This window comes from Atractosteus spatula, chromosome 2 (assembly GCF_055471065.1).
Source record: "Atractosteus spatula isolate fAtrSpa1 chromosome 2, fAtrSpa1.hap1, whole genome shotgun sequence".
NCBI classification, from domain to species: domain Eukaryota; kingdom Metazoa; phylum Chordata; class Actinopteri; order Semionotiformes; family Lepisosteidae; genus Atractosteus; species Atractosteus spatula.
The window spans coordinates 65,334,410-65,357,513 of record NC_142707.1 but is presented as its reverse complement, the minus strand read 5'-3'; the positions used below and the strand labels follow the sequence as shown (position 1 = coordinate 65,357,513).

The 23,104-nt window shown below is 41.7% G+C and overlaps 1 protein-coding gene across 1 annotated transcript in view; it reads left to right on the top strand.

The window, feature by feature from the left end:
* The window catches only part of LOC148840069 (membrane-bound glycerophospholipid O-acyltransferase 2-like), a 132,592-nt gene that overhangs the window by 55,069 nt on the left and 54,419 nt on the right, over positions 1–23,104 (top strand). Inside the window, exons 2-3 of the mRNA XM_088907210.1 lie at positions 4,991–5,136; positions 10,412–10,489. Of these exons, the coding sequence (XP_088763336.1) occupies positions 4,991–5,136; positions 10,412–10,489 (224 nt within the window). The remainder of the gene's footprint in view (positions 1–4,990; positions 5,137–10,411; positions 10,490–23,104) is intronic.

The window sequence follows — 23,104 nt, the reverse complement described above, 5'->3', positions numbered from 1 at the left end:
AAAAAGTGTGACAGTGTAACAGAAAGCAGATAAAAATAATTTCAGGCAGACAGCAGTTTGCATGACTAATTTAATTTTCCCCCCATCTTTGTCTGAACGGTTTTAAACAATCCTGAAGTTCGCCACAATTAGGAAGGAAATTGTTTTGTTTTGTAGGTGTTGTTCCGCTGAAAACTGAATGGAGCTTCGAGAGCATCAATTATTGCAATTACATAAAAATTAAGTTCCACATTACAGAGTAACAGGATAATTTCGTTTACAAAATTACAAAATTACTTTCTCTTTTGGAGTATAAACCAAAATAGCTGCAGAACCACTGTGAACAGCCCACCTGTATGGGCTTTCTATTTTAGGGCTGTCTGCTTCTAAACAACATTGTGAGGCTGTCTGCTTCACAATGCTGTCAGTCCGTTTCAGTTGTCCACATTTTCAAATGCATTTTAATTCCCAAATTCTCTTTCCCATTAAATATGTTGACTGCTGTTGTTCAAGATAGTTTTGAAACTACAGTTTACAGTTTACAGTACAGGATTCATATGTTGCTGTATTTACTAAGACCACATCTCAATAGATTTTTTTATTATTCTTGTATTATTCAAGAATAATTAGTACAATTATTCTTGTACTAATTGCAATCAGTTGTAATTTTTCCTTCAGTTTGCCCGACTTGGAGGGCTGTTTCCTTGCACAAAATCATCTACCCTTGCAGGTAATGTCTAACATTGGTTTTTGCAGCGATCAGTATATTAAGAAAGCTTTATCAATGAACCGTTACAGTATGCTCAATGAACAGTGCGTTCTAGTATGCTAGGCGAGCTTCAGCTATTTTTGCTTTTGGATCACAGTGATTGATTGCCTGTGATTTATGCTTTCGCCACCTGGTTTATTTTGTTAGGTAAAGTATACCAGGCCCGAGGGTGGGAGATCCTCAGTGTACTCCTTTTTTTTATTTTGTATTTTGAGCACTGTTTGTGTAGTGCTTTGTCTTAAACGTGCTTGGAATCGGAAACGCAGCTCTTTCTTCATGTTGGCTCACAGCAGGGACTCCTGTTTTGCACAGAGAGAATGAGGACAGCAAAGTGGGGTATGCAAAAAGACAAATTCCTAATGCAAGAAATTGGATGTGGCCAATAAAGTGATCTTATCTTATCATTCTCTTCTGCTTACCCACGGAGGAGCTGGATGTGTCTCTTGACATGATGTGAGCCAATCAGCTCCCGATGGGCCTGTTCCCAGTGCTTGGAGGAGTCTGGGAAGTTGCAGGAGTCACTGTTGTGCCAGGAGAAGAGAGAGTCCTGACGGAATATTTTCCAAATACTGCCAAAAGGACATCCGATGACGACCAGGTCACAGAGCTCAAAATGCCTCTTACTGGTTTCACTTCAGCTTAATCTATATTTGTGGCACTTAATTCCATGTGTGCAAAGAGTCGAATTCAGAAACCTGCATACAGATCGTCCTGCAGACTTCAGAACATTATGCGGTATTAAGCAGTCCAAAATGTACATGTCAATGTACAACCAAATACCAGTTGAGCTCTGTATGTTGAGTGAGACTTTCTGTGTAGGAATAGACATCACTAAATTATGAACTCCCCAGAACTGCCTTCCAACAATGTAAGGAGAGAAAGGCTACTTTGGGGAAAAAGACATTTGCAACATTTCCCTCAAATCTAATGCACTCACCCTTGTCCCTTGTTTGAGTTTTCATGCATTTATTTCTTGTTCCCTGTTCAGTTACTGGGATACCTTGAAGTAGTTTGGATGCAGCACATAAAACTGTGTCTCGTGATTAAACGCCCTACAGCAAGAGAGCATTCTTGTCAGAACTTACAGTACTATTTTTTGTCTTCCCCTGCTAATCCGAGAGTAAACGCAGAGTCATCACGTTTTTCATCCTGCTTTTGGAAACAGCTGTGCTGGCATTGTGCCGTTATGAAGAAAACTGAGTCTGAGCTTCTTTACAAAACAAGGGAGCAAAGGAATGAAAGGCTTTTCTTTCTGTCTTCTTGAGCTGAACTAAGGACGCGGACCATTTCTAGTTTTCCCAGCCGTGAGATAGTAAAAATGTTAACTTGGATTCAAACTGCAATGGATTACTACAAGAATACGCATCTTATCGGTTTAATTATGTAACACACTTTTTATGGCCTGCTATTTTCAAAATAAGGTACCCCCAGAGTGTCTCAATAGTGTTCTGCCGGGCCTGTAGGTGGACAGAAAAAGGGCACGACGAAGTATTTATCCTCAGAGTCCGATTCCTGGTGAAGATGACAGAGTTTATTATGTGATTGGGTGATGATAATGCAGTAAAGGGAAGCAGAAAGGAAAACAGCAGGTGGCCGAGATGCGCAGGGGAAGCAGTCGGATCTGGGCTGGAGACAGGAAGGGAGGATAGATCTTTAGCGAGTGGTAATGTTTCAAAACAGGAACCGGAAGGCTGTGAATGGGGAACACTGTTAGGTACTGTAACTCCTGGAAAACCTGAAACAGAGATCAAATACACACTCTTGTTAGCCGACTTAATGTCAGAGCCTGGAGGAAGGGTCCCTCAGGGTTTAAATAGGGTGCGAGGTTCTTAACGAAGTTGATCAGCCCGGCCTGATCTCGTTTGCGATGGTCCTGATGAGCTCCTTGCACGTGTGGAATGCGCCGTGGTGATCGGGGGTGCTGATGCAGGAGCACTGGAGCTTGTCGGGGCATCACGAATAGTCGGCATTTCAGAGTGGTTCCACATGTGATGAGTAAAGCAAACCTTCTGTACCACAGCCTGTCTATGTCAGGCCCTGCATGACCCAAAGGACAGAAATGCCAGTTGTGAACTGGTTTACATGAGCTTCACCTTATGTCATTCATCTTCATCTCCATTGCAGTCTCTCTTTTATGCACGCCAGCAAGGTGTGACTACTGGAATGCCTTACCCTCCAGTCCCTGAGGTGAAATCAGGTTGGTAGGTTACTCCAAGAACCCTGCAGGTGACCTTCTGACTAGAACTACTGTTTCATCATTTAACTCCCTTCCACTGTGAACAGCACTGTTTCCCACTGAAGTTTCGAGTGCAATTTAATGCTCTCCTGCTCATTTGTAAGGCACTGCACGCCTTATTAATTTCAGGTCGCTGTACTTTTCCAGCTGTGTGTTCAGGCCTTCTTTTACAAAGACCAAGCTCCATCCTTCAAATTACCCACTTTTTAAACAAGACAAAAGATCAGTTTTTTTCCTGTAGCATTTCGTGCATAATGTAATTTTTCTCCTTTCTTTTAAGTTGCTTCAATCTTCTTCTGTTTTGCTCATTATACTTTGGTTACAGTGTGTGTATTGTGCCGCGTTTGTGTTTTTTTAAAGCGCTTATGGATTGTCTGTCTGTCAAGCCTGTGTGTTTTAAAAAGGCAGCACTTTGTGTACTGCAAAAATAATTTACCAAGGCGAGCCGCAGTGTGTTTGTCCAGCCCTGTAGACACCATGAAGGCCATGCCGGATGTCAGTGGTGTGGTACCCAAGCCTCTTTCCCCTGGGGTGTCAGCCAGGATGAAAGCTGTGCCACTAAGGAAGAAAGAAGCACTATTACACCCAGACCTATTCCAGTTAAAAATCCCATCTACTGTATGAAACAGATTTATTTTGGTATCCTCTGCTAGCAACCCCCGTGGGTTCTCTATTGAAAAACTCTTGGGCATTTTCTTTTCTTAAGATTAAAAAAAAGATTAAGATTTTAAGATTTCATTTGTTTCAACTTTCAGCCAGTTTACCAGTTCTAATCTGCAATGGGCCTAGATGACAGTGCAAGATACAGAGGTTAGAGTGACATCTGGGCTCCAGGGAAATGCAGTTTTTTGGCCATTTCTCTCACACAGCCAGGGAGGTCAGACTTCAGGAGGTCCCTACAGGCTCCTGAACTCCTTATCCTCAGGACTTCATGTCCACAGTGGAACTGTTTTAGGCCATGGAGTGAATTGTGCACTTTGGCATCGATCCATCCCATTGAACAGCACCAGCCAGGAGACAGTAGTACAGGCTGCAGATTTGTAGGCTGAGCCGTACCTCTTTTATGCATCTTTCCTTTTTAAAACGAATGTTTATAAATATTTGTTAATGACCTGAATGATTCACATAGGGGTAAAAGTGGTTTTACTGCAGACACAAGCTTAGATTTCTCTTACATTAAATGAAAGCTGAAATATATCACATTTCTTTCTCCGATATTACAGTCAGAAATACCATAATGCTTTTGCACTTAATATTTTATGTTCATTTGCTTGTCTTATTGTTCAAGTTTCTGTTTGTTGTAAATATGTTTCTGTATAAAATACAAGCATGTTAATCAGGGTTCAGTTTACTAAAGTCCCACTACTGTTGTGCTTTATGATGGCACATGATCTTGTCATTGCATTATTGTGCTAGCTTTTTTAATTGTCATAGTTGTCTTTGTTACCAGGCACAGCCAGCAAACCAAACAACTCGAAATTAAATAAACGACTCCAATCATCCATTTCCTAACCGAAATCCAATTTATCCAATTCAGGGTCGCAGGGGAGCCGGAGTCTGTCCCGGTAATCCATGGGCACAAGGCAGGATACACCCTGGATGGGAAGCCACACGCACTCACACCAATTTGATCCATGTAACTGATCCGTAACTGGTTTCAAAGACAGTACAGTTTCACCAGCCCAGTCCATGATTCGAGAAAGCTGGCTGTGTCTATGTCTTTTTGTCTCAACTCTATAAAATTGTCACGGTTTGTACAGATTTATACATAGCATTGCAGAAACGACAGCTAGAAGCTCTTGACCGCGGAGCAAAAGACGGGAGAAATATATCTAAGGTCCAACTGCAGCCGCCCGTTGACGCACCCTGTTCCTGACTTAACGAGACGTGAATCGGATTTTGCGGTGGAAGAAAGTCGACCCCCGCGGTTATACTCCCGAGCTCAGGAGCGCCAGCTCGGTTTCCTCGGCGCTGGCTCACGGACGGCTTGTTTTGTGTTCCCACAGGTCAACTTTGTGGTTTGCCAGCTGTTTGCCTTGCTCACGGCCTTTTGGTTCCGACTTTATCTCCATCCAAGCAAAACCAGCACTTTCGTCCGACATGTCGTGGCTACACTTCTGGGCTTTTATCTTGCACTATTTTGCTTTGGGTGGTAAGTACTGCAACCTGCGTTACAAGCATATATCATTCCCGATTATGAAGTGGTACCGTCCGATATGAGTGTTTGATGATGTAGTGAATTAAAAAGCCATTCTGGTTAAATAAGGTCATAGGATTTATTAGCTCAATGCTCTGAAAGCTTCTAATTCTGTTCTTACCCTTGGTTGGTTTTTTCCCTACCTATTGCACAGTGGTGATTGAATTTAGCGTGAGATTTAAAAAAGGATTCTCAAACCCTTTTCCAATATTACACTATAATATTTAACGAACTAACTGACTTAAGACAAAACTGCGACAATAAAACTGTTTCCTGCCCGTTCCTCAGGAAGGTATTAAGAAAACGTGGTAATATAAGGGGGCAGTTAGGAATTTGCAAATTATCACGTCTAGGATTGTTTGAAAGCAGGGTGTGCTTCTAATAGGATTTAATCTTGCGGTTTGTTCACACGTTTTACATAACACATTTAGCTGAACATCTATGAGTTCTGCGGATGCCAAGGATAAATGCAAAAGCTTTGTGATACTGAGTTCACAAGCCCTACTGTAAAATTGGAAAATAAGGTGACTGCCAGTAGCTCATTAAATGTTTGGTCGTGACTGATATCAGTTGAGGTCGGCAGACACTTACAGCATCTCCGAGGACTCACCATGGAAGACAGCTGGATATAGTGATGGAGACCTCTGTTTCTCTTTTCTCTCGACTCCTTGATGAATGTACAGTACATGTGCTGTATTCCGTCCCTGAAAAGTGCATTGTCCAAGCTGGCCTGCAGACGATTTAGACATGTGTCGTCCGACTCGTACGTTGTTTGAAGATGCTTTTTTTTTTGCACACTGCTTGTGCTGACTTTTATTTAAATTGTTTATTTATTTAACTTTGTTGTTGTCGTTGCTGCTGCTGTCCTGTGTTTAATTTGTGGTGTTTACTTAATGTCTTTGTATTTGAGCATAAAGGCAAATAAGCATATCGTTGGAGTTCTGCATATGACACATAAAGTGAAACTGAACTGGTCTGGAAGTCTAAGGAACCCATGTTACTGTTTTTACGAGTGAATGTGTTAACCCCAGTGCCCACTGGAGTTTACCTACAGTTGCCCCTTAATCTAATTGCTGAAGCAATTCCTAACTTATCTACCTGCTTTCTTGTGCGGTGGGGTGAAAAGATAAAAAAATATTCAAGGAATTAATTAGTAGTAGATACCAAGAATCCTGTGTAGAAAACTTTAAGACTATTTGATAAAGTAAATATTAGAGATTTAAATATGTTTGAGATCCATAAACTACAGTGTATTGACTTTTCTTGGCGAGATTATTTTTAGAGCTCAAAATCCGGTACTAAAATTGGTCTTGCCATCAGTGCTGACTACTGTGTTAAAAAAAAAATATATATCAGAAAAACAGATCACTGCTTTTTGCTCATTTTTATTAAAAAATCAAAGTCTCTGTTTATTTTACAGAGCGATTGTGAAAGACATTTCTAAACGAACTGGACATGATAGGAGGTTCCTAAAGTAAAAAAAAAAGGTTTTGTGTGCTTTTAGTCTTGTGTATTTCAGGAAAACAAGTGTTCGAAGCAGATATGCTATTGTCCTCTGCGTGTCCCTTACACAAACATCCTGAGGCCGGTGAATGATCCAAAATACCGACGCTTGGAGGTTTTCCCTCATTTACTGTGTTGTTTTTTTAAAACAAATTTTTTCAACAGTACATGAAATTGAGGGACTGAAAGCTCTGGCTGGTGGCCCAAAAAGATTAGTCTCTGTTGACCTGTAGGATTTCCCCTCATCACTCGCTGTGGACTGTTTCCAGGCTGGAGTGCAGAAACAAATCACAGAGTGAGCTGCGCAGTGAATTGAAACAGCCAGACTTATTTGGCATATGAGCAATCTCCTAGCTTTCAGCCCTGTGCCTTAGGAGTTAATGTGCTGTGAAGGGAATAAGGAAGGCCTGACACTTTCATCATGGTCTCATTAGGGTTCACCTGAGGTTCAGGGAATATATTCAGTACATGTATCTATTAAAAGTGAAAAATGTCTGACAGAAGATAAGGGTATTAGGTGTGTCAAAATACCATTTTTTGCTTTTAATTAGAAGTCCTCTGTGTGTTATTAATGAGCAAAAAGGTTTAGTTTTTCTTTTTTAATAACTATGTTGGAAGTTCTTTTTTTTCGGTAGTGACACCCGAAGCATTACAATGAAGAATCATTAATAATACTTCTCGTTTTCCTTTTTTTTGTTTCACGTAGGCAGCTCATACAGTGCCTATGGAAAGACAATACAAAATCTGTGGAGTAATGCATGTTGTGGCCTCACTGCCTGAAATTAAAACACATTAAAATAGAATTTAATTTACCTTTTTATTGCACAATGTAACGCACAACCTCCAAGTGAAAAACAGAAAGTGCAACACAAGTTATACAAAGGAATTACAAATGAAAACCTTTAAAAAAATGGGTTGGATAAGTGTACACACAAGCTGTAATAGAAGCCATTGTAAATGAGCTCTGGTGTAATCAAGTGCGTTTCCAATCACACAAAAATCTAATTACTATAATAATTACATGTGTGTGATATGGTACCGTATATTCTGGAAAATATAAGAAATAAAGTTACTTAAAGGCCCTGCAATGTCCTTGTGAGGATCTCCGCTGTTCTTGGTGTGGGTAGTGACCACCTCCTGCCTCTCCACAGCAATTTCTGAACGGTTTCATCGCACTGAGTTGTGAAAGGACCAGTTACCCTAGAGAATTGCTTTGAGAGATAGTTTTGCATATCATTCATTTTAAGAAGACTAAAGCAGATAATTCATATTAATTTTGCTTGCTAATTGGTTGTACCAAAACTCAAGGAGACTCTCTGGGAACTTTCAATGAAGGACTAAATTGCATTCTTGGGATCAATTAGATATAAATAGCCAAACAAGCAGTATGCTCTGCGCACTCTCTTCTTGCTGGTTACCTTTGGGATGTTTCTTTTAAGACATTCACAAGTTTTAACTCCTTTTGTTAACACATTAGATAAGGATGTTTTACACTAAGCAAATAATGCCTGTGATAATAAGAAAAATACTAACACAGACAAGCCCCAAAGAATAATGACAGCTTCAGCACTTCTGTAACATGCGGTTTCAAAAAAAATGTGGAAAAGCAAAGCAGGTGTTTTAGGGAGAAATACAGGAAGTCAAGTTCAGGTATAGTTGTAGTATTGCACAGTATGTCCTTAAGTGCAGAGTGGTGGTACTGTGGCTAAGGAGCTGTGCCTGTGGCTGGAAGGTTGCCGGTTCGTATCCAGCGGCTGGTAGAGGAATCCTACTCCGTTGGGCCCCTGAGCAAGGCCCTCAACCCCAACTGCTCCAGGGGAGCTGTATAAATGGCTGACCCTGCGCTCTGACGCCAAGCTTCTCTCCCTGTCTGTGTGTCTCATGGAGAGCAAGCTGGGGTATGTGAAAAGACAAATTCCTAATGCAAGAAATTGTATTTGGCCAATAAAGTGATCTTAATTGTGCCAGAACTACTAAAATTTATGCAACTTGGCAATACCTTACCTCTGTCAGAGCACTGAATTAAGTTTTGCCCTGGGAATTTCCTTTTCCCCACAGTGTCTAGAAAGTATAACATGCCTATGTCAGACAATGGCATCTTTCCTGTAATTTCCTGACACTGTCCCTAGCTAGTTCCTTCTGTTAGCCCAGCCAATAATTATACCCTGCCTCTGCATGTTGGTAATTTGCTTCTGTGCTTTTGGCCCTGTTACAGAAAATTCAGAGTAAAATCACACACGTGTGTCTATTAATCGAAAGTTAGCCTTTTGTCTTCTAAATGTCCCTAGAGCAGAACACTTACAGTAACTGCCTCGTGATTTTGGCAGGGATGGCAGGATGGCAGTCTTTGGACTGTGAGAGAAAACTCCTGTGAATACAGGGAGAACATGAATTCAATTAAATTACAAAGTACTTTATTCATTCCCATGTGGCTATTTCAGAACTTTTAAAAACTCCACACAGATAGCACTCCAGGTCTGGACCTGAACCCAGGACCTCCGTACCGTGAGGAAGCAATGCTACCCACTGTGCTGCCCTTATTCAGGTGTCATAATGTCTGAAACTTACAAATTGTTACAGAGGTGATATAATTTACAATCCCATTAAGATCTGAAAGCAACTATATAAACAAACTGCCTCCAACAGGAAATGGGAATCAATTAGCCTGTGATTAAAGTACATCCAGCCTACTTGGCTAGAACAAAAACCCAGAAGACAATATGTTCCCCAAACACCGGGGCTAGGAACCACTCCTCTGTCATTATTTCTGTTTTTGTACATCTCATGAGTATAACTTGTGTACTTCAAACCACACTGAGCATCAAAATGAAAGTCATCGCCTAGGCAGTTCAGGTGGGGAGCTGCGTCAGCATGCATAAGCTGCAAAGGAACAAGTAACAGGTTTATTCCATGCTGAAAAGAAAGAAAACACAACATTTCAGCCGTGGAACCTTCTTCAGTTCTGAGTTATATATGCATGGTTAGAGAGCACCACAGATTTTGGTTTAATTTTGGCATTCTTTGATTAATCGATCATTTCTTAGTGATACACCTGATAGACGTTTGACTGATGCAGAAGCACTACATCACCTCATTAGTGAGGGAGCTGATTGGACACAGGTGATGAGACTTAATCTGATGAATGTCATTCCTGTTGAAAATGAAGAAGGAGAATCAGAGACAAGAAACCCAATGCCCTAGTGCCTTCAGTCTGCCTGTACCTCAAGTGGTGCTCACATGGGAGTCAAATCCTGTTCAGTGATGAATCAAGGTTTTGTGTTGACTGCCCTGGTGGACGTCAGCACTTGTGGTACTGGTGTGCAGAATGATACTCCTAACCGTTGTGTAAAAAAGCCCAGACGATGAGAAGGTCCAAGTGTGATGGTCTGGGTAGACGTTTCAAGTTACTACAGTGCTCTGCTTGAAGTGATTGATGGTAGACTGACTCCACTGTGCTCCGTTTGTCAAGTCCTGGGAATTCGCTTGCTGTCCATCCTGCAGCCTCATCCCAACGTGACAGCATTCCAGCTTGTTCATCCGGTGCTTCGAAACACAATCGAGGACAATAGCCGCACTGGGCTCTGTTTATAAAGATTAATGGGATCACTGTGTTTTTTTTAGTAATGATTTTATGTGCAACTTATATTAGAGTGATTTTACAGGTTCGTCATAAGGGCTTCGCTGTGCAGGAAACGGATGCACTGAAATCTTTTCTTTTTGATTATAGGTATGCCTTACACTTCCTTATTCAAAGTGGGATTACATACAGCATGATGATCTTTTCAGGAGTGGAGAACATGCACAAGTGAGTACCTGCTTTTCCCCCTTGTCTCTGCTGGTTTTGTCTGTAGCTTATTGGCGGGTATGATTATTTTATTTTGCTTATGTGCTCATTTCCAGTTTATTCCATTATAAAGCGGGTACCTTCATGAGCAGGTGTGCTTTTAAGATTCAGTGGATCTCCTTAAAACACTGGAAGATGAAGTTGTGGTTGGTTTTTTTTTTCAGCTTTTTGTTTCAGGGCAAGTTTTCGAGAGGGGATTAAAAATAAAAGCATAATTACGTGATTGCTTCAGCTCAGATGCAACGATGAGAGCCATTAAATATTGATGGGCACCAGACGGCAAGTCCGAAGAGAAAGTGTGTAGTTTTTATTTCAGTGAATTAAGGCAGTTAAGGCACAGCAGAAATACTGCCGGAGTCACCCTGCTCTCATGAAGTCCAACTCTAGTACACATACTGCACTGTGTTGACTTTACAGGGTTCCTTGTGCAATAAAAACTATTTCATGTGTGTTTCCATTGCCATTATCACCCTGAAAGCCAGTTAGGAGGGGGTCCTAATTGTAAAAATTGAAGACCGGTATAATCTGCTAAACCGCTGGTGTTTTCGAGGCAGTTGTGTTTTCTTCTTGCAAAGGTATGCGTTTTGTAACCAAAGTGCCATTTCTCATGATTCAATATGTAGTGTTTCATAGCCGTTCAGGGACGCCAAATATGTAATCATAGTGGCTCTCTGAAGGCACCAGTTCTGTAGGGTTTGGGCATTTACTGAGACAATTATCAATTGTAGCAGTAAATCACAAAGTTTATTCTTTTGATGGCTTTAGAATCCAACCACGCGACATAACTCAAACAACGCGCACACACAGGTACTAATACACGAGGATACATTTATTAATACATAGAATATGCATATAAACCTAACAGATCTTATCGAGAGGGTTATCAGAATACAAAAGGTATATATTCAATCAGTTACGAAGTGTTACACATCAAGAGGACATACGTTCAGTATATCATTCATTAAGACCGTTTCGTAAATGAACTTGGTTATAACTTCTACATTAGATACTTGAAACAAGTACATAACTCTTAGGAATTAAATTGAAATCAACTGGTTTGGATAACAATTGAATTCTCGAGCTGTAATGCATTGAAGTTGAATACTCATCCAATTTCTGGGGATTCAGATCTCCTGCAAGCACAAACAATCAGCTGCAGGCTTGTTGCTGTCCAATCCGCGCTCTCTGGCTCGGTGCCAGGCTGTGCTGTGCGGCTTGCGACGGTGCGCTGCTGATGCTCACTGACCGGCTAGTTAGTGTTGGCTTTAACTAGCAAAGTTTGTGCACAGGAGAAAAGATGACTGTGGATCCCAGCAAGTCAGGAAGAGGACCGGTTCGTTCCTGATGAAGAGCTAGTTCTGAATAGTGATTCAGCTGTCCACAGTTCTGACCTGTCCACGAGGCCTGCTGCTGGTTACTCTCTGGCAACCTCCACTCTAGACTCTTAGAACAAAGGAAAGTTCTGGCACTCGGACACACTGGCCGTTCCGTGGTTGTCCGGGCTGAGTCTCGGGATGGTCAGGAGGCGCGCTGCGAGAATGTCCTGCCCTTGGGAGCCTTCTGCTCCTGGGCCGTCCTGCCCTGGAATTCTCCTTTGAATTCCCTTTAGAACAGTCCACAGAATCCTCTCCAGAATCTTACTGAATCTCCCGAATCTGAATCTTGTTGAATCTGAATCTTGTTGAATCTGAATCTCCAGGCCTGTGTTGCCTGTTTTTACCTGGAGGAACTTCAGCTCGTTGATTGGCTGAAAGTTCCATGGGCATCAGAGTCCCATGTGGGTTACTCAGCCCTACCAGTCCCTGATTGGTTGATCAAGGTGAGATATGAGTCACTTAGTCCTGACACTTAGTAATGCAGTCCAGATGTCCATCCGGCACTCCCTAGACTGATAGGCGCCAGTGGATGACCATTGATCATGATAGCCAGACTTAGCTAAGTGCATCCCCCTTTGGGAGCTTGCTTCTTATCAAAAGAAAAACATCTTAAATCAACTTGCATGAATTCTTTCTCTGTGGTTGCACCACAGAGATGGAGGGTGAGATGGGGCCTCCTTTAGGAGCATACCAATGCTTAACTCTGTCTTATTACAAGCATTGCCGCTACAAATACATACATGTTATTCATCACAAAAGAAGAAGAACACGGTATGTTGTCTCATGTCTTGCACGTACACCATAAAAGGGTTTATGTGTCTGGTATTGTGGGGGTGGAAATAAAATTGTAATGCCATTTTACATCCATCCATCCATACAGAAAGACACTGCTCCATGGCAAAGGGGGCAACAGCCTAGAGCTGCCCTGGAAACGTTGAGCACCAGGTGGGTCAGCACCCTGCCAGTCTGTTACAGGGCACATGTCCATCCGCACACATGGACAGTCAGAGACGGGACCTCTTTGGGAGAAAGCCTGAACACCTGGCAACAACCAAAACATTGGAAGAACATGCAAACTCCACACAGAATGTGACCCCGTTTGCAACTGCACCTCGATACCAAGAGGCAAAACTGCCTGAAAGCCAGGCTACCATACCACCCTGGTTCTTTTTCAGTGTTTTATTTTTATATATATCATTGCTAGTTTTCTTGTCTCTTGTTTAAGAAGTACCCCGGACTGTCCAGTTGTTTTTAATGGCATGATAAAATGACAAAAGGGACCAAAAATTGAAATATTGCTCAAAGAAAGCGATGCCACAACTTTTGAATGGAACGCCTTTGACATGTACAGGTACAGCTGTAGTAAATGGACAGAAGTATCTTCCTTTTAAACACGATATCCTGGTTTCTTCTAAAACGATGCATTCTGAGTCAGTTTCGTGCTGGAGAGTTCGAGCTTTTGGAAATCGGTATCCCAGTACTGTCATAGACATAGTGAGTTAGGTCCTCGCAAAAGGATTGTCTATTTGTCACCACTTCATTGCACTTTAACATCATTTGGACTGGATACACATTTCACTGCCATCAGTGTTCTCCATGGGATTATGCTTTCCTTTTTTATATCGTGTGATGTGGTTGTTTTTGTCCTGAATCTAAAATTGTGTAGTGCAGATAATGTTTATAAAAAAGTTCAAATGGAAAAAAAAACTTAAACATTCCTGGGCTTTTTTTTCACAATTGTCTGGATTTAGTAAAAGGAGAATCTCAGACTTTGATGATATAATAGGAGCAGTACCACAGGTTCCTGTAAAAAGACCTCTGCTTTTCATAATTTATATGAATTTCTAAATTTGGATACAGTTAGTAAATGAGTAACATAAATACTGAAATTCAAGGCGATTTAGATCAAATTGAAGACTGGGCAAACAGCAGATGATGTAGTAAGTGCACAGTATTACGTAGAGGGAGCTAAAATAAATACAAATGCTGAGACTGAGCTTATAGAGGCTACTTATGAAAAAGACAGTAGGTGTTTATGTTGACGGATCGTTTACATCTCAAGTACCACACGTTGTTAGTGGCACTGGTGTGAAAAAGATTTTTGTCTCTTTTGTTATGCTGCTTTATAGAAGCCTTCCTGATGGATTACAGTCTGACAATGAAGATATCAGAGGTCATTTTGCAGTTGTCTATGGATAGGGCAATGCCTGTTCTGCCATGTGAATCACATATAAATGTTTCTGTTGCTTGGCAGAAAAAAGGCTTAAGGCAAACCAGACTTCCTTAGCAAGCAGGCTTGTTATTATTATTTTAAATGAAAGGTATTTGAAACGTATCTGGTCCCTGTTATACTCTGTAAAATCTATACTAGTTGTCTGTCTGTGAGTGTCAATACAAACCTGGAGCGATATTTGTTTCATTTTGTGTTTGATTTGCTGAATTCTTGCTGGCTGATGAAGAGGGAGATGTCAAAGTGCCGTGTGGTTTGTGTGCATTGTGCTGCCCCTGTGAATACACCTCTGTCTCACCTGACAGTCATGAACAGAATACAGGAAGCCATATTTACGTGACAGCTTCTTGGCAACCTTATATTTACTTCAGTCTTGCCAAGAACTTCCTTTTTCAGGCTCACGGTATGAAAGAGCTGTTTGCACCGGAGGAGGTGGCTTTGAATCTCTCAAGCTTAACCTGACTAGTTAATGACATTTTCCAAAAATAGAAACAGTCAACACCAACTGCAAGTAAACCTGGAATGAATACTGACATGAGCAGATTTGGAAACCAAAGACCTGTTTTTTTTTTACATACTTTGCTCCATCTAGTTTTCTTTCAGAACATTCCAGGTTCCAGCTTTTTGTTATAGTAATATTTCTGCTTAAGAATACAAACGTATCCTTATTCTTATGATTTCTTCCTTTGCTCCAATATGAAGAGTTTGCCATTACAGGTTTAAAACTTCAGCCTTTGAGATGTAACACAGCAGTGAATATTCATGAAGAAGGCATAATGTTCATGATACTGTATTTAATTTAATGATTTATATTAAGCTTGTCACAAAAAATTGCTCTCTCAACATGTTACCTAATTAGGAGAAATTAAAACCTACAAATGTGAGATCTTGTGTCATCTTCAGAGTATTGATAATTTTAGGAAGTGTCTGCTAATTACATATTTCATTTGCCAAAGGTAATCTAAACAAGTATGTGAAATACATTAACATATTTATTTGCAACAGGCAGTGCAGGCCAATAGACTGAAAGCAGAGATGTCACTTAAGAATAAAAATAAAAATATTTACTTCAAGTTTACTCACTACAATAAAGTCACCTTTTCAACAGAATAAACAGACCAATTTATTTCCTAACTGCCTGTGTAAGAATTAGCTTTTTTTCTAGGTGTTCTAGAATTAAGATTCTCCATTTTCCCAGAATGTTTGAAATGCCAGGAATAATTCACTTGTTCTAATAGCATCTTCAGCTTAGCTTATCTTTGTAGCTTCTTATTTTTTGGTATCAGCTCTCCAGCTCTTCTCTGTCGATTCTGTTTCACAAGATTTCTGGAGCCTTGAGATCTGGGGACTGGAGTCACCAGCTAATATTTTGAGCATATTCCCCATTTCTGCTTGTGGCAGCACAACATATAATCACGCATTTGGATCGTTGTCCTGCTGTCCTTTTCTTCATTTTCATCTCCACTTTCAAGCTTGAACTGTGCAGCCCGCTCCTGATTTGTCTTTCCTACCGCATGAATGCAAAAATCACTTGCAAAAAAAAAAGTGGTTGCCACTACATTCCATTATTAAGGACATGCAAACGTCACAAAGTGAAAATATCAATCAGAACAAAGTGGTTTAAAATGAGTATATATTTCGTTTTGCGGTCAGTGTGGTGGGGCTGTGGCTAAGGATCTGCGCCTGTGACTGGAAGGTTGCTGGTTCAAATCCCGCGGCCGGCAGAGGAATCCTCCTCTGTTGGGCCCCTGAGCAAGACCCTTAACCCCAACTGCTCCAGGGGCGCTGTATAAATGGCTGACCCTGCGCTCTGACCCCCAGCTTCTCTCTCCCCGTCTGTGTGCCTCATGGAGAGCAAGTTGGGGTATGTGAGGAGACAAACTCCTAATACAAGAAATTTAATATGGCCAATAAAGTGATCTCTTACAGAGTGGTTTGATGTTGTTGAAGTATTAGAGCCCCACCTTTATTTTCATGCAGGTGTCTGTGTGTAGTCGGTTTGCACAGGCAGAGCCAGGGCCATCCCTGAGGGGAGGGGAGGGGAGGCCCCCTGAATAATTCATATGGCTGAAAATGAACCTCAGGGGTAGCAGCAGCCTGTTGTGTTCGACACTTGATCGAAAGCCAGGTATGGTGCGTACTACAAGACAAATGTGTGCTCTGCCTGAATTGTGAAGTCCACATTACGGGCCCTCCTGGCTGCAACCTCTGCTACCAGGTTGTTGTTCTCCGGGGTTGATGGGATCTCCTTCTTCTGTGTGGCCAGGCTACACGGCCTCTCTTGAGACCGGGCTGTCTTTTATACTGTAGTTGATCAGTTTTATCTTTGGAAAAACTTTGCTCCCCTGAAGCTCCTGCTACTGGGATTGTTAGCACAACCTTGTTTGCTGTGTTAAGGAAGGAGCCGGCGATCAGATTTTAGAAAATAAGGGGGTTTAAAGTGCTGTATTGGCTGCTTCTGGGTAGGATTTCTCATGAGCTCAGGAGAAAAATCTGAACCTTGCGTGTTTTAAGATTCTAAGTCAGGCATTGCCCAAGTCCATGCACTACTTTTTCATGTCACGTTCGCTCTCTTTTATCTTTTCCCTGTTCTTGTACTTGTGTCTGGTATCAGCTTGTCAGTCAGCCTGCTGAGCTGATGCTAAGGGCAGTGTGACAACAGGGGTTGGGCATATCCTCATCACATGACTTATCCAACTGCTGTGACTGTCACAAGTCATTACTGTGAATAAGTTAATCTGTGTACTGTATAATGCTGAGAAACTGTGAGAATTTTCACATTTCACATACTTGAACGTTAACCTCCTGAAACAAATGACACGGAACAAGATACTCTTGCGACATTTATTTATCCCCCGAATGATCAACATTCAATATTTATTTATTGCCGGCACCCCCTTGAGTAGCAATAAATGCAGCTAAACATTGACAGTAGCCATTGATTCGTTACTCACGTTAGTTTTGGGGGAATCTTGATCCTGCTCACAGAACTCCTTCAGCTCTGTGACGTGAGAGGATTGCCAGCTCGCTTCAGGTCTCGCTATAACATTTTTTGGGTGGGGGTTTGGGTTTGTACTTGTGATTAAGACATTGTAAAATGCGGAATTTCTTCTTCTGCCATTCTTGTGGAGACTAACTTGTATGTTTTGGATCATTGTTTCCCTACAAGTAACTTTTGGTCCAGCCTCAGGTTACTTGTTACCTCATCTGACATTCTCCTCTGTAAATCTTCTGATACAATGTGGTTGTATCGATAATGGCAAGACACCCAATGACAAGACATGAGGCCAGAAAGCAAGCCCAAACCCTCGCCCTCCTACCATCATGCTTGACGGTTTGAACGAGCTTCTTCTCCATTCAGAAGCAGCGTTGGTTTTTCGCAATGCGTAACGTTTCTTGGTGAAACTAGAGAGTTCTAACTTTGATTTTTCTGCCCAGAGAAGATTGTGCCAGAAGCCTGGTGGATCCTCAACAAGATGATCTTGTGCTCTTTGGCTAACATCAGACAGGCAGCAATGTTCTTTTTGGAGATCCCTGGTTTTCTCTTGCTCTCCTTCCATGGATATCATTCTTGTTCAGCCATTTTCTGATAGTGGAGTCACGAACAGTCATATTAGCCAAGGTGAGAGAGGTCTGCAGTTTCTTGGATGTTACTCTGGGGTTCTTTGTAACTTCCTAAATGATTTTCTGGTTTGTTCTTGGGAGATTCTGGTAGGACGACCACTCCTGGGTAGAGTGACTGTTGTCTTAAACTTTCTCCATTTGTAGACCTGTCTGGAATGGTGGAGTACCTCAGCCTTAGAAATAGAAACAAACCTGCAGTGAACAGATTTCTCTTGCTATTAAAGAGAACTGGAACAGCCAGACTGTGAAACTCCTGGGGAGATTGAATGGTAAATTACAAATGTTTGGAGGTCCTTCAAATTTACCACATCAGAGGATGTGCTACAGTGCTCTTATATTAGCTAGGTTTCTTACACTTTTGAGTTTGTGGCTTAAGCCTGGTCTTTCATGTAGGCACTCCATCAAAGGCTTTCTGAATGTCCAAATAAATCATACGCCCAAAAATTATTCACTGCTGTAGTGGCTTGATCAAAGAAATCTGATCCTTTACTCAGACCTTAAATCTATGCCGACTGCCTCTGGAAAACAGTTTTCATTTGGCTGCTGTATTTTTTCACTACATGTGCTTGTGGTAAGACTGATGAGTGTAATTGCTGGCCTCCGTTTTGTCCTCCTCTTACCTCAGTAGGTCTAACATTTTCAATTTTCCAATCAGTAAGTGCAGCTCCTGCTCTAAAAGTCCTGTGAGTGGCCAAGTCGTGAACAATATCCTTCATTTCTTAGAGTAATATTTATGCACTTAACCCCTCTACATTTAATCAGCCCTAGAAAAACATAATCCTGTAAGTACAGAGCCTGCAGCACAACTGGACATAATTCCATAAAATACTCTGTACTCAAGCCATTATGATTGCTAAAAGTCCTACACCACCACTCTGTTACAGCAACATAAGAACAGATTTATGTCAAAAGGCCTTTGTGCATTGGAGGGATGTGTAGACCTTCACATTTGTCATACAATTTACTGCATAGACTGCAGATTTGTTAGGGCTCAAGTAACTGGCAGTATATGTATGATGTCCCTCAACTTACATGTATTCAACCTTTCACACACTGCACAGGATCAGCCATCTGTGAAGGCCTGCAGCCTTTATAGACAGAAACACCTTACAGTCTCTTTTTACAAATGTTTGAGACATAGCAGATTCAGAAGCTGCTCTTGGGTGTATTTCTCATTAATACCAGTTTTAATTCAGTGATATTGTAATCGACTAAGTTGCCCAAGTGCTGTGCGCACTGGACTCTTGCTGATTTACATTTTTCACTTTTTTTTTGGCTAACCCTTGATATCGGTCTGAAGGCACTCATGGTAGCTAAAAATGAGAAAGTATGTAATTGGTACCTTGGGTGTAACGCTAAAGTACAACTCATGATGTGGTATCCGTCCGACTCTTGATCTGTACAGTACAGGTGTCCCTTCTTAATTTTCATCCATTCACGTGACAGTTTCCTTCCTTCTTTCCCTGCCTGAGTAAACCTAATCACAAAAGTTAACTAGAGAAGGCAAGTGAATAAAGCTTCTTGTACTGTATATGTACTACATTACCCATCTTAAGGCTTTTAGAATGACGCGATCGATTTAACGTTTGATTTATCATTGATTTAATTTGGTGTGTTACGCCAGGCAGTATCATCTTTACTTTAGACAGCTGCTGCCAGTCTTTTTTGGATAGAGGCCAGTGTTGTTCTGGTGTCCTCGAACTATAAAAAGAGATCCCTTGTTTTGGATCCATGCTCTGTACTATTAAGGTGTTAGGGGTGTCACTGAATCTGTTGCCATCTGTCAAATTTGCTTACATTGTGAAAAAACAGTCCACTCGGCCTGTTTGGCATCAGATAATATTTCTTCTGAAACTGAACTGCCTCTCAATAATTCAGTGAGCTGTCTTGCAGTTTATAAAAAAATTACTATACTGAACACTCACTCATTTTCTTCTTTTGCAACCAAAAGGGCTTCCTGTGTCCTCCTCTGGGAACTTCAGTATGCTTGTTCTTAAAAGCCTGTTCAAGATATGTTTTTATGCCCCCTCTCACTGCCTCCCTGTGTCTGTCCACGAGTGAGAGTTTGAGAACTACCTTCGCTCTTCTCTGAAATGTTCTCTGACATGTTCACGTCGCGTCTGGAGAAAACGACCTGGACGCGTGCTGGCAGTAACAGATGAGGGCCTAACGGGGAGCCTGTCAGCCTGTTACACAGTGCCAAATCACAAGTTGGGGATGTTCTCCATGTCAGCCTGAAAACGAGGGATACAGTGTCTGCTGTGACAGGACATCTTGTTCTCCAGTCAAACTGCAAGGCTTTTCTCACAGAGGCTCATGTCCCACTGCCAGCTGGACTCTACTTTCTCCCGGAACTGAAGCGTCAGTCACTCCGTCTGAAATGGGGCCCCCGCCTAAACAGTTCGCCTGAGTTTTAGGCTCCATTTTCAACCCCTGTCCCAGTGAGGTACTGTACAGGCAGACTTCACAGCGTCATGTCGCTATTTAAAATAGGTTTTTGTTTGCCTGTTGCTAAAATAGACCTGTTTTTTTTTTCCGCCAACATCAAAATTTACAGTACATTCAAATATAAAGGTCCTATTGCATTACTTTTTTTCATGCCACAGGTCCCCCTGGCGTTTGAACTAAACGGTGGGGATTCATGTCCGCAAGACCTGGGATGCCCAGGGAGGCTTTATGATGAATCTTACAGTAATGGCTTTGTTAAACCCTCCTGCTGCATTTCCCTGCCAGGCGCATTTGTCTCTGACTTTTCTTCTATGTGCTGTATGTAATACAATATATAGTCAATAGGCTTTCAGTCTTTCCCACTGTGCTTTTGTCACCTTCTCCCTGTGACTGAGGTCAGGGGACATGTCTGCAGCTGGTTTCAACCAACAGCCAACCGAGATGCCAGCAAAGCACAGTCTCACAGCCGTGAAGTGAAATTCTTGGGTTTTTAAGGCAGCGAGCAACATACAGAAGAAACAATCCCCTTATAACACATCATATTAATCAGCTTAAGGTGCTATGGAATTAATTCATTGCATATGCAAAGACTTTCAGAACTACAACACCTCAATGCCTTTTGAGAAGAGATGGAGAAATGTAAATGCAGAAAAGACACTTTCTGTGTGTTGAACTGTTGCTGATTTTTTGGCACCTTAGACACACTGTGATCTTTTTGCATCATTGGATATTCAAGGTGCTACAGGGAGAGAATAGGCCGTTCCAACAGACATACTGTAGTTTTCTGACGGTGTAATGCAGAATTGGTTTTCTAGTCCCAGTGCAAATGTGTTTCGCTGAACTGTAAGAATATCTGGGCTCTGGTATAATTTTGCTTCGGCACACTCTTGCTGGTTGTAATTAATGTACCTTGAAAGTTATGTCAATCTGCCGGTAGAACCTTCACACAGGCTTGACAGTTCTGCAGGCATTCATCTTCTTGATATGCTTCTTCATAAGGGGTTATATTCTCAACAGCGCTTCAACTATTAAAGTTTGTCTCTGTGGGCATGAGCTGCGCTCCGTGATCTTAACGTAGAGAGCTGGAGATTGGGTTATCTCTTCTAGCTAAATTCCAAAATCCCTTAGGAAAGTCTGGTGTTGGGTTTTGGAAGGTGGGAAAAATATGACATGGCACTGTCAGAGTTCATGGTTGGGATTAGTCAGCTAAGGCTTTCTTAGCTCCCTGTAACACTCTCTTCATTCCTACTTCCTTTCTTATTGTCCCAGATGGGAAATAGGTCTTTCACCTGCTCGCAAAGCATAACATTTAACACAGTATGAACCCATTAACAAATAAGAGACTTCCATGTATGATGAGAGAAAAAAAATACATAAATACTGTCAAACATTCTATCGATTGTCCACATGAAGAAGGCTAATAGCCCTGGGAATAAAAGATAGCTTTTCCTATTGCCCTTGAATCTGAGTAGTCTAAATCGACGCCCAGATTCGCTGTGCAAGGTGAGTGGCCATGACAGTCCCTCATTACATTAGCCTTCCGTTCTTTGTGTTTGACCTTGATGTCCGACAGCTGCAGTTGCTCTGCACCGATAATTTTTGCGGGCTGCCTCCACTGCCTTGCTCAGTCTGCTACACAGCCACCCCTGCAATTTCCCCTTTGCTTCTGGGCTTGCAATGACCCAGTCGACACCCTCCAATTGGCTCTGAGCCCCTTCTGTGTCAGGACAGGGCCGGGACAGGCCAGTGGATGAACAGGATGGGTCAGAGGACCCGGTGTCTCCGCACTCTTCCTGTCTGTGCAGTAGGTACCAGAGCTGATTCCCAAACGGGCAGACACACAGGATAATTGGTGGGGGGGAATAACTAAATAACTGTGGATTACGTTTCCTAATTATGTAGATTTACAATAGTAAAAACAAGAAACAATAGTAAAAACGTACTTTGGAAAACAACTTTATTGAAGTACCTGCGATATTTCAGTACTAGGCGTTCATCTTCTTGTAATAACTGCAAATTGGTGCAGACGTGAGTCAAGAGGGATGAATGAACTGTAGCTGCGTTATGTTAGCTGGAGAGCTGTCTGTGAGTAATAAGCAAGTCACTGCACAACCTCTCTGAAGCGGAAGGAGAGCATCCTGTAAATAATAGCAATTGCGTGCCATTTTATTAATGACCTTGAAGAATGCCAGCATGTCACTTCCAATGTGTGGAGCGCATCTCATAAATCCGAGCACTGTTTGGTTTTATTTAATGCGCAGTGAAATATGTGGTACAGTTAAGGCCATTATTTTAACACATCAACCCCTGTTTCGAGATGAGGCGTCTGGTGAGGCAGGCTGGCAGCAGACAGGACGGGTTGCGAGGGAGGCGGTGGAAGCTCTAGTTGTAAAGGCCTTGTTTTTCAAACAGCCTGTGAGATGGGTAGAAGCTCCTTTTTTTGTCATATCCCGAGCATCAGTCAATCAAGTGTAAACTCTTCGGACTTCTGGAAGTGTTTTAATAAATAAAAAGAAATGACAGCTTGTTCTCTCAGGTCTGGATAGTTTTTGTTGCTCTGTCTGTCTTTGCTGGTATTAATCGCTTCCCCCTCCACGAGGCAGTGCTGTACCAGCGGTGGTGTAAACTGGCTGCACCAGCTTGGAATTGTGTAACCTGAATGCATTTTGGGAGGAATCACATTTTATTTTTATTTTTCATTACAATAAAGCCTTGGTATTTTGCGTGGGTTAGGTACCTTGAAGTCTCTGCAAATGATGAATTTGTGAATAAATCAGATTGCTGTTATAATATTATAGCTTTCCTGTAGTAGAGTTATTTTTTCTTTCCAAATACAGCACATTTTCTTTTCTTTATACGTTATTTTTATTACTATTCAAAATGCAGAGCTACTGTATT